Source organism: Buteo buteo, chromosome 2 (assembly GCF_964188355.1).
Source record: "Buteo buteo chromosome 2, bButBut1.hap1.1, whole genome shotgun sequence".
NCBI lineage: Eukaryota > Metazoa > Chordata > Aves > Accipitriformes > Accipitridae > Buteo > Buteo buteo.
The window spans coordinates 78780555-78799226 of record NC_134172.1 but is presented as its reverse complement, the minus strand read 5'-3'; the positions used below and the strand labels follow the sequence as shown (position 1 = coordinate 78799226).

At 52.8% G+C, this 18672-nt stretch overlaps 3 protein-coding genes across 4 annotated transcripts; 1 reads left to right on the top strand and 2 right to left on the bottom strand.

Moving 5' to 3' along the window:
* Window positions 1-5413: 5413 nt before the first annotated feature.
* NSFL1C (NSFL1 cofactor) lies at window positions 5414-12621 on the bottom strand. The gene is made up of 9 exons (XM_075021917.1): window positions 12462-12621; window positions 11674-11771; window positions 10611-10685; window positions 9315-9480; window positions 8877-8969; window positions 8136-8245; window positions 7548-7685; window positions 6863-7027; window positions 5414-5813 (listed from the first exon to the last, which is right to left on the bottom strand). Exons 1-9 carry the CDS (start codon window positions 12561-12563, stop codon window positions 5651-5653), a joined length of 1110 nt encoding a protein of 369 aa, XP_074878018.1. The 5' UTR covers window positions 12564-12621; the 3' UTR covers window positions 5414-5650.
* Window positions 12622-12909: 288 nt separating this feature from the next.
* LOC142027524 (tyrosine-protein phosphatase non-receptor type substrate 1-like) lies at window positions 12910-15597 on the bottom strand. The gene is made up of 5 exons (XM_075021876.1): window positions 15381-15597; window positions 14676-15026; window positions 14106-14420; window positions 13621-13971; window positions 12910-13237 (listed from the first exon to the last, which is right to left on the bottom strand). The coding sequence occupies exons 1-5, from the start codon at window positions 15445-15447 to the stop codon at window positions 13134-13136; spliced, it is 1188 nt and encodes a 395-aa protein (XP_074877977.1). The 5' UTR covers window positions 15448-15597; the 3' UTR covers window positions 12910-13133.
* Window positions 15598-15944: 347 nt separating this feature from the next.
* On the top strand, window positions 15945-18561 carry LOC142027530 (uncharacterized). 2 transcript variants are annotated; one of them, XM_075021902.1, is made up of 5 exons: window positions 15945-16155; window positions 16934-17284; window positions 17406-17607; window positions 18026-18068; window positions 18327-18561. In XM_075021902.1, the coding sequence occupies exons 1-5, from the start codon at window positions 16083-16085 to the stop codon at window positions 18447-18449; spliced, it is 792 nt and encodes a 263-aa protein (XP_074878003.1). In that variant the 5' UTR covers window positions 15945-16082; the 3' UTR covers window positions 18450-18561. The 2 variants fall into 2 exon arrangements, with proteins under 2 accessions (XP_074878003.1, XP_074877992.1); XM_075021891.1 differs by having other exon boundaries at window positions 17406-17643.
* The last annotated feature ends 111 nt before the right edge of the window (window positions 18562-18672 follow it).

Genomic DNA, 18672 nt, shown 5'->3' with positions numbered 1-18672 from the left:
GACAGACAGGCTCAGTGCAGACAAGACAGAACAGCAAATAAGATAAGCATTTAGGAATGTAGTAAATAAGTCAGAAAATGATAAATTAGTAAATCGAGAGGTGCTTGACACAGGAGCTGTTCAACTGCCAAAGACGTGGGTCTGTTGCATAATTACTATTATACTACTCTCTGTAGAAGTGTGTAATTGGGAAACGTGGGACTTGTTTGGAAAAACTTTTGCTAACAGGTAACTAGAAAGGATTTATCTTCCTGTTTCTGTTGAACTCTGCAGGATCCTTGCTGACAGCCAGCCCAATCACCTGGCCAGCAGCTGCAATAAGCTGCTACAGTTTTGGTTTAGACAGTGTGCGTTTGCTTACTTGTTCCATCAGTGTTGCTGTAGGAGCCCACTTAGCACTTTGGCAGCAGCCAACATATGAAAGTCCCCAAGCAGTCTGCAGTGACACACACTCCACCAGCTCCCAGAGCCACTCACCGCCATTGTGCCTGCTGTGTATGTTTATGCCACGTGGTACAGCTTGTGCATTATTTACCAGAGCAAGAAGGAGACTTGCAGCTGAACTCTCACCAACTAGCTTTAGGCTCTTTTCCTTCCTAAAGTAAACCTGCCTAAAACACACCACGAAAGCTGGCAGGGTGATCACACCTCATTAACAAGGACTGTAGGTGAGGAGACCCAGCTCTGCACAGTTCAGCAAGCCAGTGTGCATGCAATGGCTAATTCCCTTTGCACCAGGCAGAGCACTGATGCATATGTTCATTGCTGCTGTGCCTGAAGGACAGGTACAGAAGCACACAGCTCGGAGAAGTCTGGTCTGAGTCTCCAAGTGTAAGAGGAGCTGAAAGGCTTTTCTTTCATCAGGGATGCGGCTGGGTCACCAGAAGAGCATACCTGGCAGCAGGCATGGCCGAGAACCGCAGGCTCCGGCTTCCCAGCTCTGCCTCAAGTGACTATCAGACACACTTCCTTGGCAGTTGTTTATCATACAAGTGGCAATGGAAACCCACAACCTGATAAGAAAAACAACTTTGTTGCTTAATTGAATCTGTCATTTAAAATTACCAGTCTCCATCTATAAACATTCTGGTTCACCAATAGAAACAAGACCATTTAGAAGAGGTAAGGGGGTAGCACACTCTTGCTTTCACAACGTAGCAATTCTTCACACAGGCTTACCTAGAACAGCAAACTTCCGAAGAGATGCCAGCTCCTGCCCAAGGATTAACACAGGTATCACAGGTCCTCCCCTCGTGGTGGTGGGCTTTGAAGAAACCCATAAGCATCTCGTTCTAAGTGACTATGACAACAATCCCCCAAGCCAGTTTTCTGCTGTAGCTACAGAGTCAGAAGAAACATCAACTCAAGGTCCTTTTTCTTGATAACAAAGGATCTGTAAAGCAGTGCTGCTTTCAAAAGAAAACCCTCCTGACTGAACTTCCGAGGAGCATCCCAGGAGCACAATGACATCCTTTTAATCATTCCTCTAAATAAAGACACCAGAGAGCTGAAGACCCACCCAAGAAGCAGCCATGGCATGAAGGTCACTTTCTCCTTCTGGAAAGAATTAGTGTTGTCCAGCAATAAGGAGCAAAGACTAAATTAAATATAACTGATTATAACCAAAGGCAACAAGAAAAAAAAAAATTAGGCCAAAATTTACAGTCATCCTCTTGTAGCTGCAGGTGTACCCACTGAGATTTCTTGCTCCCTATCTCTTGTCGCTGCTTCCATTTATCTGCTGGCTGAGCTACCTGAGTTTTGTGCCAAAACAAGCCAACCAACTAGCTGCTTTGTGCTGTTAACATTGTTTTACCTGAACAGGCAGCTGAAGGTACAGCTACACCTAGAAATGGATGTTCCTACACCAGGATCACTGAAAAACTACTTGACCAAAGGCACTGGGATAGCAGAACCTCCTGAGGCAAGCAGACCACTTGACCATGCAAGAAACATGGACCAGGAAACATCCCATGGCAAAAGCAGCATTACAGAAGGGAAGTAAAATTCCCAGGAAATGGTGCAAAACGCTATCAGAAAACACAGGAACTAAATCTTAGCAACGAGGACATGTGAAAAGGAAGAAGAGGAAACAATGAACTGCATACAAAGGAAAAAAAATCCAAGGAAGTCTCACAATTACCTATCTGAGGAAGAGAAAACCATTAAACTACAGCACTCGGAGAAAAACACGCTGATACAGTGAAAGACATCAGCCCCAGACAGGGCAGCACAGTTGTAAAGCTGGGCTGTACCTTATCATACAGAAATTGAAAAGAAGCGAGTTTTCACATGAGATGTGGAGCACTGCCTTAGCACCAGTGTGTGAAAGACCAGGAAGACAGGCAAGACTCCCCTGTGAAGGGAACGATCAGAGAAAAAAGGAAAATTTCAAAGTGAAACACTTCTCCAGGCAAGGAGAAAAAGACACTTTTTCCACAGGCGTAAATGTCAGTTTTAGAAAAGTCCAATCTCAGACTATGACTCTGTTAGAACAAAGAAATGGAATGATAAAGGAAGGGGATTTTATTAAAGTCCAATAAGCTTGCTAACAACCATCACAAACTATAGGAGTGTCAGAAATGAGCATTTACCTTTCTGCAGGGGCAGGGCAAACACCAAAGAGCTGCACAAGTGACAAGGAAGGTGATTTTCATTACAAAATCAAGGTGTCTCCTTCCACTACCCACCTTTTTCCTGTTTTTTTTTTTTATCCCTTCCCCGTTAATTAGCTTGGCTGTCATTTTTGCTTTATAGCTTCTTTTATAGTGAAAAGTTCCACCAGCTCCCAGAAGAAGACAGTTTCATACAGGAGATTGCATATACATTGCTTCCAGTTTGTCCTACAGGCTCTTTTGTCAACTTTGGAAGAAGACACGCCTATCTTGGATACCACTTCAGTGCTCCACTCCGGCACACTTCAGATAGCCTGGTGGCAGGGCAGAGCTGATCCTGCTCACCAGGAGATAAGGACTGCTCATTACTTACAAAAACAAAAACCAAGAAAAGAACCAGAGGAAGGACGAGTCGGCAGCAGTGTCCCAGAAGGGCTCACAGACACACAGCAGCACAAGGTGCAGCTCCTGCACACAGCAGGAGCTGGCAGAATTTCTCAGCTGGAGTCTTCAGGGTGGAGAGCGGCTTCTCTGCAGCACTGCCACCCTCCGGCTCAGGGGGAAAATTCGCTTTTCCTAGCACAGAAGTGTCTCTGAGCCCAGTGCCCCACTGAATTTATCACCTTTCCATGCCACTGGCAAGGAAAGAGCTGGGAGGAAACCTGGATATGAAACTTCCCATCGGCGAGCAGAATCCTTGAGGTCAGCAGCTAGATGAGCTGCTGTCTAGCTGCCAACCCTCATTTAATTTGGGGGCACCAACGTGTCCAGCTCATCCAGCCAAAGACTACAGACACCAGCTAGTCACCACCTCGGTCCTCTGATGCCACCAGCTAACCAAGGCAGAAGCAGGAGACAAATAATTTGTACTCTTTGTTAGATAAACTTTCTTTCTGGCTCTAGGGGCGCATGCTGGCCAGACTCTGGAAGGTGTTGTCCCAGGTCCCCAAAATGACACGTGTGAAGAAGATCACAATACAAGAACAACCTCCTATGAGCAATTAAAATGAGTGACTTTGCACAAGGCACTTGTGGCTATATTTAGGTCTGAGGGAAATTCCCTTTCTGAATTCTCTCTGGACTGTTTCACAGAGATTACTAAGTGGTCATAATATGCAACATCAAGTGATGCAGGCAGGCAAACCCCAAGTTCACCTTTCAGAAAAGATCTTTAAAAATGCTGCTAAGATTTTTAATCTCATTTAGCTGAAGACAGCTCAGCACTGGGAAGCCTGCTTGCAGAGCAACCCAAAGCAGTAAGAGTAGACATCCGCATGCACATCATCCAAAATACGAGAACAGATGGTAGCCACTATTAGAAAGGGTCAAACACTGTTTTCCTATTTTGCGGCCTTTTAATGGTAATTTTCACAATAATTTACAAATTTGTTGTTATGCACATTATATATCCATTTAGTAATGAAAAATGTAAGTTAATTCAGCTCTCAGTTGAGAAACTGTTGTAAAAATGCCCTTGCTAAGGTCTGGTATCTACTCCCACAGTTTTGTATTAATACAGTCAGCCAAGCGAGTTTCTCATGCTGAACCTGTCCAACCTGCTGGCCCTCCCCCAGCCTGCACTTCCCTACAGCTAGTTCTCTGCTCGCACCAAGGTGAGGACCTGGAAGCTTCAGAGTGATGAGGGGGGGCGGACTTACAGCACAGCAGCAGCCGCAGGGCTCCAGTGTGACTAAGGCAGGAAGCGGATGGCGTGCTCCAACCCTTCGCACGGCAGCAATCCAGCCTCTCTCAAAGGGATACCGCTGGGCGCAGGGCAGCTCCCAGTTAGCCGATGTCTGGAGGCCCACTGCTCAGCACAGCTCCGAGTTCTGCACCGAAGCCCAGGGCTTAGGATAGCAAGCATGCTGCGGGTCGGTGCAAAGTGCCGTGGCACAACACTATATGGCAACTCGTACGCGTGATGCTACACCAGAGCTACCAGTCCCTCATGTCTAGGCATAACAAATTCACCTGCAGGATTCTGTTCAAAGGAAAGAAAAATATGGAGACCTGAGCCCAAAACATTAACAGCAGAATAGACCAAAGCTGGAGAATTCCACGTGTTCAGTTATGTTAGTCCTCAGCAGAGGAGAGGAAATAAATCAAAGGGTACTACAGCCTTGAGTTTTTCCACCTGAGCTGCTTCCATCCTCTCAATAATTCACCTCTTAAAATAAAACTTGCTTTCCAGTAAGACAGACTCTGTTTGCCCTTTCAGTCACTTCAAGCTGATTCAGCTTTGTGCCTTCTTGGAAAGAAAAAGTCAGCAGCAGGGTTTCTCAGAGAAATGCAATACAGCAAATTAGAACTGCAGTCAGTCTGGACTGCTGCAGAAAGTGCAGGCAGAGCAGGTGGGTACTGCAGTGAATGCCCCTAAGAGTTCTGCTGAGGGAAGGGAAGTCAGGACTTTCTCTCCAGAAAAGCCCAAGAAGAGTGTTAAGACCTTGCACCTGCACACACACATCAGTTTTCCCCACACTGAGCAACAGCTGTTTCACAAAGACTTCCCCCACTATGCTTTTACAGTAGTGTAACCATTATCCTGACAATCAGATCACCCATTCTCATATAGTTTGTATTTAATGTGTGAAAACAAAGGGAGTACTTTGCAGCAGTCCCTGGAGGAGAGGGAAGAGCAAAAAGATTGTGATGAGCAGTCAGTTGGCAACGGTCAGAAACTGCTCCCTGGGAGCTCCCTTCCCCCTTACCTTCCTCCCCTCTAAAGAGCGCAGTAACGCAATCCACAAAGGTAACTGAACTCTCGTGGGAGAATTTGTGGCACAATAGGCTGCAGCTCCTTTCAAAACGGATTCGTTTCATTTATTTATTTTAAAGTCCACTGATCATCATCACAAAAAAAAAACCCAACAAAAAAACCATGGGAAATGCAACTAAAGAGAAAAAAAGTCCAACCAAGACCTAAGAACCCAGAGCTACGAGTAGATGTGAGCCTGTGTTGCACAGCGCAGGTGCACACACAGGACGAGACGACACATGCGCACTGCAGGCAGGCGTGTGGCGAGAGGTGGGTTCCTTTATGTTAACCGCTGAACAATGACAGCATTGAGCAGGTTGGCTTCCTTCAGGGTTTGGTTCTCATCAGTCAGCTCTTTATTTGGGAAGGTGGTCATGAGGACGAAACTGGTGGCAGCCATTGCTGGCCGAGCATCTACTATGAAGAGTCGGATGTCACGGATCCTGTCCAAAGGGATCAAACACACAAGGGTGATCCTGTTACTAAACATCCTGTAAAAAACACATGGCAACAGCCTAAATTCACCCTTTCCAGAGCATGCAACCCTGCAGTCGCTGCTCTTGTTTTTCAGCTAACAGTAGAGGCCATAGCCAGACAATTCTGATTTAACCTACTCCTCTGTAGGCTCCATTCAGTGAAAATAACACAAGCTGCTTTATAAGCTAAAGATTTACAGCTAAATGTTCTTTTACACTGCCCAATGGGAACGCTTGTGTTGTCAGGCGGCTAGTTGAAATTGAAAGCTTCTGAATCCTTCAACATGAACAAATTAACAAATTGCTTGACACTAGCTGCTATAAGTGACTAAGCTCATCACACGCAGCATAATCTAGACGATCTCAACTCCCAAGAGCAGCCAAAACAGTGACACTGGATCTATTTCCTGCACCCAATCGTAGAAGAAGGTTTTTGTAACTTTTTGCATCTTGCTCGATTCTCTTCTAGAAACTGGAGGAATGAGTATAAACAAATGGCCACACTCCCTGAGATCAAGTAGGTGAGAAGGACTTCGGGAGAGAAGTCTAACGAAGCAGCAGGGTACATAAGCCACCTTTACTTGTCCAAGGGAACTGAACTGCTGTAAGAGCACTCCTTGGTGCTCCATTCAGCCCAGGGAACAGCCCAGTAGAAGAGTCTGAACTGAGAGTCAGAATAACTAAACCAAGTTCCTAATTATCTGACAGTTGCTAAAGCCCTTAGAAGAGATTCAGCTTTTTATAGGTGACATTAAGGAGAGTTCTGCTGATAATACTGAAGGTCCCAGGTGCAGTATCACTGGCTATAATCTATCACTATTTGGAAAGCAAATCCAACAGTTAACGACTGCCTTAAGACCCCACAATAACTTTATTCCTATTCACCTATATAGAAGGATCCCCAGAGCTCCCTTTAGCAGGCTAGCCAGGATTTTAACATCTGCTCCACCTGTGCAGTTTGCAGTGTCATTCAGGCCTTCCCAGTTAGCAACCTGTGTTTCCTGTTGCGTTTGTACCTGTGATTGTGGTTAAACTTCTGGACCAGTCGCCCACCGTCAGCAAGCCGGATTTGGATGTTGGTGATGGGCTCCGACTCATCAATAGCGATGGCAGAACTGGCTTTGGCTTCATTCTCTGCCTGCTGGGCTGGTGAACTGGTGCCCATCACCTGGGGCACAGTGCTGAGAACAGGGAGACACAAGGCAAGCTGTTAAAAACCAAATGACTCACCTGGCTGCAGGGTGCCAGGAGTCAGGCAGTGAGCTTATCGCCTGCTGGGCCCAACTACCAGGGTTCCTAGTCAAGAGACACCAATGCAAGTTGGAATTGAGAATTTAGGAGTCTGCTAGTCAGCAGGAACTTGTCTAGGACTTCACCTCTGCCATCTCCCTCTGCAGCACTGCATCACAGGTCTTCACACACCCACAGGAACAGGGGCAGTGTAACTTGGAAACACTGCTTCTATGTGACATGTCATGGTGGTTCCAAACCAGGGATCCGCCTCCTGCCACGGAAAGGCTGAGCCATCTCACAGTACACACCAGTAAACCTAGTTTCCTCTCTTAGAGGAACACCTCACACACTGCAGGTACCAAGTGCCTTTTCTTCAGAAAGACGAATCAAAAGGCTCAACCCAGCAAAACTCTCAAAGTGACTCTCTCACATCACACACATAGCAAACCAGCACTGCTGTCTTCTTACCTGCCCAGCTTCTGTCCTTCTCCAGTAAAAGCTTTGAAGACACTTTTAGGTTTCACATACTCCTCATCACGGTGATCCTCCATATCCAGGTTCACTTGTCCACCTCGTGCTAACCTGCGCAGCTCTGCCGGGACTTCCCTGCAAAGAGAGTGTCCTAAGGCAGCTGCCTGAAGAAGCAAGTCAAGAAAGTGCAGAGAAAAAGTGCCAGCCACAGCCCTCTAGAATTGCAGGAATTGCAGTGAGCCCTTGCTTAATTAACAGGGCAGATGCACACCTCCCCACTAACAGACACAAATTAAAGGTTACTTTTCCCTGGCCCTCACCTGGAGTTACACAATGCAACAGAAATCCTCAGCCCAAATACGAAAGTCTGTTCACTTCAAACTCTCAAGGCCCCACACAAACCAAAGCCACTTCCCACTTATTTGAAGTAAATGTTCAAATCTGCCCTCCCGTAGTTTCCACATTAAGAATCCAGCTCTTTTAAGAAAGCTCAGGTGAAATGTGTCATTGATTCAGCATCCTGGATTCCACAAAGGCTTATGTTTCAGAAAACAGCTATTCTTTCTCTCCCTTCTCGCTACATACCCTCTGCGGATATCATCAAGAAACTGGGCATTGGACGGATCCTGGTAGCTCCTCAGTTCTCCGCTATCCAGACTGAATCCACTCTTCCAGAGCTTCAGTACAACATGCACCTGCAGCAGCCCCCAAACAACAGTGAGCCTCACTGAAGCATCTTAGTAAGAACAATAACCGGACGCAAAGTGAAAAGTTCCTGACCAGCAGAGGAATTTCAAAGTGCACAAAATGTTCCAGCCAGGTTCCTCTGGGCTGAGGGAAAAACCCAAAGCACTCACGCATCAATTGCTAGAAGGTGGCACCACAGACTCCTTTCTGATAAATATGGTTGAAGACCCAAGAGCGTGCTAGGCAAGGAGCCTAAACCAAGCTCCCACCACAGCCTAGATGGGTATTTGCTCACAAGCCAAGCACAAGAGAGTCTTGCATTGATGCTGCTAGCTCCGCATCTCTTCAATAGATAAAGCAGCATTAACTACCCAGTGCTCTTTGCGCACTATTTTTCGCAATCTGCCCTTCTAAGGAACACTCAGATTCTTAATTAAAAGATCATCAAAAAACTGCTTACGCAAGACCCAAGCATCTATTATTTTCTAATCAGGAATCCCACGAGAAGCAGGATTTACCATACTTCCATCCTCTTGAATTTCTATCAAGCTTTATAACTCTCTGGGCTTGCGAGCTGTGTAGCTACAGCAGAGAAATCCCTCAGGTGACATCTACAAAACAGAACAGAGAGATACTCACATCCTGAGCAGAGTTCTGTCTCCTCTCTCCTGCCACATAAGCAGACTCCTCCTCTGGAGTAGCCCCGAGGCGATACCCTCCCCCTGCGAAAGGCTGCAAGAGAGAGGGACAGGCAACGAGGTTATAGAGTGACACAAACCCAAGACAGCTTGCTTCCCTTTCCCCAACAACGTTATGGATGAACAGGGGGGCTTCATGGCATCAGCAACATCTATTGTCCTGCAGGCACAGTGACCAGCTTGAACAAGTTAATAAATACGGCACAAGAAAGCTGCTTTTCTTGCCACTGTGACATACGAATTGGAGCTGCACTAAGAGAGAAGTCCAGACTTAGCTGCCCTTTTAAGGTTATTCCAGGACTCCACAGTACCAAACAGCTGTCACAGTGGGAGCCTTAACTGAAACAGGGAACAGAAGGAAGAACTCAACACTCCTCACTTTAGGCTTGCTAGTCTCGCCACCGCTCTTGGCTGTCCGATCAACCGCCACTGCACCGTGCTCCTTTGCTCCTTTGAACAGATCCTCCACCAGTTCGTTGGGACTCTTCTTCCTCGGGGGACCAACGATCTGCTGTCCACTTCTCTCTGAGCCACCGGCATAAAACCTAACAGAAAGCACACGGCTTCTGGGTAAGACTGGACCACCGCTTCTCCAGGAGACGCACACGACAGGACCCAGCAGTTTTATATCAGGATTCAGTTCATTTTTGTCCAACTTGCATCTACAAATATTATCTACTACCAGTGGATCTCCTGTAGCCACTTACAAGTTCCTGTAAAATTATCCATTCATCAACAGGAATAAAGTGATAACAACTCTCTCGGCCCTAGCAAGAGAAACAGTCCAGACTGACAAGGCTCAGTTTCGAATGCTATATTACCATGCTGAACAAGACTTCCAGCACGTCTCTGACCTGTCAGATGGAAGAAAATGGGCAACATCTAACAGGTATTTTGAGGGAAGGCACGTCTGTGCCACACTGAAAGATCACCACACACAGGACAGATCTAAATGGGAAGCAATGAACACATGGTGAAGTGCAATTAAGCACTTCTGGAAGATCAGGTTTATTAGCTTCCAGATGGCTCATAACACATACAGAGCAAGCTCACATCTGTTTGCAGAAGACCACACAGTCTACCTAGACTGAGCCACCTTAAGATACATCAGCTCCATTCAATTTACCTTGCCTGTTAACCTTCAGGGTATTTAACTACTTACAGCTGACATCGTAGACAGCTTTCCCACTAGTACACCATGTTCCCATTGGAAAGGGGACCTACATTTTTCTTTCCACCTCCACACTCCATTACATTACCCTTAAGCAGCACTTAAAAAACCAAAACAAAACAACAAAAAAAACCCCAAAAACACCCACCCACCCCCCCCCTAAAACCCAGGCAGAAAGAAAAACAATCCCTGCATTATTCCCACATTTCTGTTCTCTATGGACACAACTGATGATCTGGGCTTTTTCCTATTCTTAACCTCGGGCTTCCACATCCTACCTTAGGCTTTCAACAGCACAATTCAGCAATGAAAACTGGTGTTTATACAGCCATGTACAGACTTTGCACTGACCAACCTTACCGGGTCAAATCTGAGATTTCTCAATACAGGAATTTTGTATCGACTTAAATCTGCTTTTTAAAAAAACACTGTACACAAGTGGCAAGCCATCACAAAAGGGCAGGGATAAACACACAGGTGTTAAGTCTTTAACTGAAAACTTACCGCTGTCCCTCCTCCTCTTCATCATCCTCCTCCTGCGCATGAACAAGGTCTCTAAACGATGTTACTCTGTGGTCACTGCAAAAGTCAATTGGAGAAGTACGTCAGCCTCATGACATGTTTCAACAACATGAGCAAAAGCTCCTGAACACAGCAGTTAGGTTGACCCTGTTCTACTTTCAGGGTCTGATTCATTACTGTATGAAATGACAGGTCAGCACTGGTGTAACCGAGTGGTAAACTGAGCTCTTGGACCTCTCTGCCAACCACACCAAAGAGAAAACTGGAGTGGGCACTGGAGGAGGCTCAGATGGCAGCTGCAGCCACAGGAAAAGCAGCGGGTCTTCAGTCTTCTTTGCTCATGTACTGGATTTTGTTGCTTCTTCCAAAGAGCCGCCGCTTCTGAACCTGCACAAGCACAGGTTTCTCTTCCAGGCCCCAGGACAGTCCAGCCTCCATGTCCTTCCCCTCTTGTTTTTTCTGCCAAGGCTGTTAGTTGTGATCCAAACCGAAGCAGGGTTCTTCTGCAATATGGACTTTATTCACCAAAGCCTGAACAGAGAGCACTTTTCCTTCAGGATATAGTCAGTAACTCCTTCTCTTTAAAACTGGATAGTATTTCCCTACCGCACAGGGATTTGGTAAGGCAAAAATAACCTCCTTTGGTAAAAAGCTCAACTTCATCAGATCAGGTGTCACACAAAATTAGAAAATATTTTTCCTGTGGAGATACAATCTGCTCAAATGAAAGCGTCACCAACTGATTGTCTTTTAACCTCAAAAGACAAATCAAGTTTTTCCTGAGCAATGAGGCAAGTTGTCCTAACTGATCTTTGCATTAGTTGTGCCATAACATCTGCGCTTGTGATGTATAAATGTTGAGGTTTTCACAATTTCTAGAGAGGTATATGAGGTGAAACAGACCTAAACGCAGAACTATTTCTCCTGAAAATTAACATACACCAGTGCTTTAGACAGAGCTTGCGCTTTTACACAAATAGTTTTCACTGTCAGGTTTACAAGCTGCCAATAAACAGATTGGCCTGAGCTGAAGCTCCCTCCTCACCTGGCTGCAGTGCCTCTGGATATAGAGCTGGGTGTCGGCTGGGGAAGAGTCAGAATATCTTCATCACCCCCATCCTCGTAGAAACTGGCAAGCGCAATCTGGAAAGGAACACCACAGGAGCTTTTCAGGGTGAGAGCAAAAATGGCAAAACCACACTCAAATAACATACAGACATTTCACGTAATTTCCCCCTTTGGAGGTCCTAGCAAAGATGAGGCTTTGCCAGCTTCTGACGTTTGGCTTTGTCGTGGTAGGACACTCACCGCTACAGGTATGCCAGAGCGACTCACCCTTATTCTGCAATATTCCTACAGGGGTTGTGCTAAAATTACTGTTTTGAAACAGTTGCTTTTGTGACATCCGTGAGTAGACTTGGAGATTAACGCAGCCGGATCGTTTGAAGGGGACGGGAGAGAGGAGCGGGTCAGAGTGGTGGCCGATCTCCCCCTTAATTTGGGGGTGCCGGGACTGCTGCTGACAGTACAAACGCTGAAGCACCAACAACCGCACGAGCGTTCAAGGAAAACCCACGGAAACCCGGCAAAACCCAGAACCCCCCCCCCGACCCCGCTTGTTCGCCCCGTTCTACAAATTAACTATGTTCAAATTAACGAGAGAACCAGGACGGGCTTCGGCCCCAACCAGCCCCCAGACCCGCGGCACCTGCGGAGACCGACCCTCGCGGGCCGGGGACTCGGGAGTGGCCGCCGGGCGAGGCCTTGAACCTGCAGGAGACCGAGCTCCCGGCCCAACGCTCCCGCCGCCGCCGCCGAGGACGACGGGGCTACCTGGAGATCCCAACCGGCGGACTCCAGGAAGAAACGCGCTCGCTCCTCCTCAACGCCGGTCACGGCCACGAACTCCCTCAGCGCCTCCTCCCTGTCCGCCATCTTGCCGCGGTGCAGCACCTAAACCCCGCCGGGGCCCGGGACAGCCCCGCCCCGCCCCGCCCCGCCCCGCCCCTCCGTGTGCGCCGCCAAACGCTACCGGCTGGAAACACCGAGGAGCGACCCGCCCCGCTCTGCTCTCGGTACAGCGACCCCTGGCGGCCCGGCGGTGCGATGCGCCGAGCCCCGGCTGTGCAGCGCCGAGCACCGCGATGCGAAACGCCGAGACCCGGGACGGGCACCCCCCCCCCCCCGCCATTAACCGGAGCCCTCCGGTGGTCTTGCGGCGCTGCCGCTGCCGGTGACGCGGCCAGGGGCTGTTCCAGTTCCCCCCCCCGCAAGGCTCCACCGTCCCGCTCCCGCCGTTGGCCGGGGCTGCCGCAGGGGTCTGCGCCCGGGACGGGTGGCGCGGAGCAGTCCAGGGCGACCTGTGCATCGCAGCCCCTTTATTTCCCGGTATACACGACAAAGACGGTGGCAGCCGAGTCCCGGGACCCGCTCCCGGCGCTGCGATCCTAGGAACCGGGGATCGACACGGAGTGGGACGAGGTGTCGGCCCTGGCGTTTCCTTCCTCATGCCCTTGCACGCTTGAAGAGGAAGATGAGGAGGCCGCCGAGAAGCCCCTTCTCGAGCAGGATGCCAAGCCACAAGCCAGAGCAGTACAGGAGGCTCACACCTGCGGTGGGGACAGGGGACATGAGCGTGTCTTCAGGGAAGACCCCTCCAGCCGTGCAGGTGAAAGGCACCCGTTGCCCCAGCCCCGTTCTGTGGTCCAGCCCAGACATGACTCGGGGGGTGGGTCTGGCTGTGGGGAGAAGCATGGAGCCGTCAGACCGGGCTCTGCCACCCCCACCCAAACTTACAGCTGGGATCAGGCTGGTGACACCTGAAGCACCAAGGATGGCAGGTCGGTACCTGCCAGCATCACACCCCCCCAGCCCCCCAATATGGAGTTTTTCTGTCCTTGAACCAGACTCTGGTGGAACTTTGAGATTTCTCAGGGGGGTGACATCTTACAGCCTCCCCGGCAGGGACCGCATTCCAGCGGCTCTCACGCACCGTTATTTGTCTGGGTCCTGTCGCTCAATTCCCCCTTGGCTGCGACAGCGATCCACAGGGTGGCCGTCCCGCTGATGGAGTCCCGGGCATTGTGCACCACTCGGCAGGTGAACACGGACCCATTCTTCTCCTCCGTCGCTTGGACCTCCACCAGGCTCCTCAGCTCAAACAAGCCCCGGGGGGTCTCCACCGGCTGGGAGATGTCCTCCACCTTCATCTCCATCCCGTTCTCCAGCCAGGTGACGGCCACATCTCCTGGGTAAAACCCCTTCACGTAGCAGGTGAAGTTCATGGTCTTGTTCACCTCAACGGGGTTCGGCACACCAGCGATCACGCTGACTTTGGGGGAAACTGGGAAAAGAGGCAGCGCCTGGTGCCTGGCGTCCCCTGGCTCTGCTGCCTGCAGGGTGCCCTGTCCCTGTCCTGGGACCCCCAGCCCCACAGGAGCTGGGCACCCCAAGCGCCGGTGCCCCCCCAGCCCTCACCTAGCAGGGCTTTCCTGAGCTGGTACATCCCCCTCAGCGGGGCCGTCAGCGTGGAGTGCTGCACCTGACAGATGAGCTGCGAGCGGACATCGTCCTCCTGCAGTGTCACCACCGCAGTGCTGGACATGTCGTAGGAGGATTTTGTCTGCCCAAGGGTGATACTGGGCGGCTGAACTGAGATCCGGTCCTTGTCCTTGAACCATTTCACATCAATCTCTTTGGGGAAGAACCCTCCGGCCGTGCAGGTGAAAGGCACCCGTTGCCCTGGCCCCGTTCTGCGGTTGGGTCTGGACACGACTGGGTGGGTGGGTTTGGCTGTGGGGAGAAGCGTGGGGCCGTCAGACCGGGCTCTGCCACCCCCACCCAGCCCGGGGCTGCAGGGACCGGGGTCTCCCATGGGGGCATGGATGTGCCTGCGGATGGCCTGTGGGACCCTCTCCTGGGACCGGCCCCCGAGCCCCTTCCCCATCCCCGCTTGCCCCGAGCCGAGCCCACCGGGCTGGGATGGGTCAGGGGCTGCTCCTGGCAGGGCTGGTTCCCACCAGGAGCTGCTGTGGGAGCCCCACTCACCGTGCACGGACACCACTGTGCCCTTTCCACGCCGAAACACATCCACACCGCTCACCCATTTGATGAACTTCACGCAGTAATAGGTGCCGGCATCCTCGGGGCGAACATCCCTGATGTGGATGCTGAAGTCTGTGTTGGAGATACTCACTACCCTCGTCACGCGGGGGAAGGTGCCCGTCTGGTCATAAACGGTCTCGTTCCCATCACCCCAGCCCTTCAGCCACTTCACGGGGCCAGTGGGACCAGTTCCAGACGTGGTGCAGGTCAGGTTGAGCGTCTCCCCCGCTGTCACCGACACCTTGTACTGGGGCTGCTGCAGCTCGAAGTCCGGACCCCCCTGGGCACCCGCACCTGGGCACAGCGACAGGAGGGTTTGGGGCTGATGAGGGGCCCTGGAGCTGGGGCACAGCACGGGGCATCACCAGACCCCTGGCTCCAAGCCCAGAGAAGGGGACAAAGAGACATCCCTGCCCCTCGCCCCCCAGGGCAGCCGGCATGGCTGGTGACTGCGGGACGGGGAGAGCCCAGGGCTTCTGGGACATTCTGGAGTAAACCAAACTCTTCAGCTGGGGAAAAAAGCAAGCTGGAAGGGAGGCAGTGAGAGAAGAGCCCCAGATACCCACGGGCACAGGGGATTGCTCTGCCAGCGGCGCAGGGGAGCGTGCCGTGGGAAAGGTGCTGGGGCTGTGCAGGGACCCCACTCACCTGGGGATCTCTGGAGCAGAAAGAGCATCAAGTAGGTGAGAGGCAGTGCCCATGTCACCAGAGCCATGGTGATTCCCACGTCCTGCTCCGTGATGGCTCGGCTCGTCTCGGCTCAGCAGGGCAGGGCGCTGGGCTCTCTCCTAGCAAAGGGGAAGGAAGGGGCTCGCTGCCGGCCAAGTTCCTCCACGGACCCCTTGCACAAGACCCAGCCGGTTCCCACAGCATTGACACCATCTCAACGTCACGAGGCTGGTCCCTGACGGTGATGTCGGTCCCGCTCTCCCCACGGACGTGGGCCGCGACCGCCGGCATGGGGCCACCAAAGAGAGGGGGCACAATCCCAGCACCCCGGGCTGTCGAGGGGACACCCGGCCCTCGCCAGCAGGATCGGGCCACGGCTTGGCCTCTCCGACGGGCCGGTGGTCCAGAGCTCTCCCAGGGCTTCGCCTGAGCCCCCCAAACCCCCCCACCCCCCTGCAGCCAACGCTCTCCAAACCGAGAAGGGGCCAGACCGGGAGCCGCTTCGCCCTCGGCGGCTGCCCTTCGGGGATAAAGCCCGGCGGAGCTGCCGGCCGATTCTGCCGCTTGCCCGCCCCCGGGGCAGGCACCGAAAGCGTTCAGAGCCCCGCTCCCGCTCGCCTCCATTTCCTGTGCAGCTTCTCCTTTTTCCTTCTCCCGGAGCCCAAAGTTTGGGCAGTGCCGATGGCCTGGCGTGCCGCTGCGGCCCTTCAGCTCCTATTCGGCCAGCTCAGCCTCTTCCCGCTGGGGTTCTCGGGTGAGTCCAGAACGGCGACAGCCGTGTGTCCCCCCCCGCCACCTCTCCCCCTTCCCTGCCCCGCCGCCGGCTGCTGCTGCCCGGGACCGGGATTGGGGCGGGGGGGGGGGGAGGAACGGGGACGGCGGGGGAGAGGCCCGGCGGCCGCGGCAGATCGGTAACGGACGGGGAACGGGGGGCTTTCCTCCTCCGACCGCCTTTTTGGGATGCCGGGGGGTGAGGCGGGCGGGGTGTGCAGCGCCGAGCACCGGGACGTGCAGCCCCGAGCCCCGCCGAGCCGGTGTCGAAGGTAGCGGGGGGGGCTTTGGGCAGGAGGGGTTTGGGGGCTGCATTCGGCTCCGGAGCTGCACATCCCCGCTCAGAGCCGGTTCCCGGCTGGCCCCCGAGCCGTGAACCCCGCTTCCTCGCAGAGCCCCGGTCATCTCGACTCCTGTTGTACAGAGCCGGGGCGTTAATGTTTAACAGCACTCGGGAGTTTTTCCTGCTAGGAATTCCCCTTGGCTCTCTCTGTACCTCTCTGGAGTCCGAGCACCCGCTGCACCCTCTGTTAACAACACGACAGGGGAGGCAAATTTGCTCCTTGTTCGTTTTGAACCCGGCTCCCGCTGCTCCCCGCGCCTGCGGTTTGCCTCTGCCACATCCAGGGATATTTCTCGGCTGAGCTGCTGCAAACTCGGAGCGAGCTGGGGCTTCTCTGCCTGTGCCGCTCGGGGTGAGCAGAGCGAGGCCTCTCCTCGCTCCATCGCTCAGCACCAAACCCTCCTGTCGCTGTGCCCAGGTGCGGGTGCCCAGGGGGGTCCGGACTTCGAGCTGCAGCAGCCCCAGGACAAGGTGTCGGTGGCAGCGGGGGAGACCCTCACCCTGACCTGCACCACGTCTGGAACTGGTCCCCTCGGCCCCGTGAAGTGGCTGAAGGGCTGGGGCAATGGGAACGAGACCGTTTATGACGAGACGGGCACCTTCCCCCGTGTGACGCGGGTAGTGAGTCACTCCAACACAGACTTCAGCATCCACATCAGGGAATTTCACCCCGAGGATGCCGGCACCTATTACTGCGTGAAGTTCAACAAAATGGTGAGCGGTGTGGAGGTGTTTCGGCGTGGGAAGGGCACGGTGGTGTCCCTGCATGGTGAGTGCAGCCCAGCGGGATGCTGGTCTCCAGGGACCCCATCCCACAGCCCCCATCCTGCCTGCGGTGGGGTCCCACGCTGCCCACCACCCTCTGCCTGCTCTGCCTTGTATCTCCACAGATAGAGCCCTGGTTCCCAGCATGGTGGCTGCAGCTGTAGTGCTCTGCTTCCTCCTCCTCCTTGGCCTCTTTGTCACCCTTTGCATGTACAGGAGGAAGCGCAGAGGCGAGGCAGAGAGCCAGTGCCTGGCCAGGCTGGCAGCCATGGGCAGCTTCTTGCCCATCCGTCTGCGGTGCTGTGCAGGGACCCCCGGCACCCCCAGGTCCGTACCCACCACCTCTTCCTTCTGCACACCAAGGTGAGCAAACTGCCTTATCCACTTGCTTAATGCTGGTTTCCTCTCCCTCCAAAGCAGTGATTATCCCCAGAAAAAGTCCTTTACTCACAGGCGCATCGCTGCGCTCCATTGCTTCTCTCTGCGTTTCACAGGAGGATGTGGTGGGGAGCACCCACCGCTGGGGAGCTCCCTGCAGCCCCTCACCGTGGCGTCTGAGCCCGTCCCAGGCGGGCAGACAGCATGTTGTCCCTCTTCTCTGCCTTCAGCACGGGCGTTGTGTGTGGCCGTGTGCCACAAAGCCCGCCTAAAATTTGGGAGGGGAATTGAGGACCGCCATGCTCAGTGGAGTGGGGAGGGCACCTGGCTTCCTTTAGCTCTAATGGCTGTCCTTCCCCCCCCCCAGCAACAAAATCGTGGATGCAGAGACCTCACATCTGCCCAGCCAGGTAAGAGTGAGCCACGAGTATGGGGAAGAGCATTCCATGCCAATGCCCCGGCTTGCAGGGACTCTGCAAGGCTCCGGGGCCAGGGTGGGCATTGGGGGACCAGCAGCTGCCTGCACGCCGTCCCAGCACGCTCCGCACCACGGCACGGGGCCGTCTGCGCAGCCGTGGCACCACCATCCCGGCTTGAACCTGCCGTTCGGGTTATTATTGCAAGATTTTTCTTGTGACGGCATTCACCATTTGTGTGCACTTCTGCAGCAAAGCAGCAAGGAGGACATCCACTATGCCGATCTCCAGCCCCTGCCCGCAGCCCCGCGGCACAGCAGGACCCCCGGCGCAGCCTGCTCTGAGTACGCCAGCATCAGGGTAGCTGCCAAGTGATGTGTGGCACCGCAGCCTGCAAGGCCAAAGAGCCCGTTTCGGGGGAGGAAACAGGGACGTTTCTGCACGCCACAATAAAGAAGTAGATCTGTTTGCATGGCACGCCCCAGCCCAAGGTCAGCACCCTGTGCTCGGAGCTGGCAAAGCTCCCCTAATTCATTTCCATCTCAGCAGCGGTGCCGGGTTGAGGCTCAGGGCCGCTCAGCCCCCGCCGTGCCAGGGC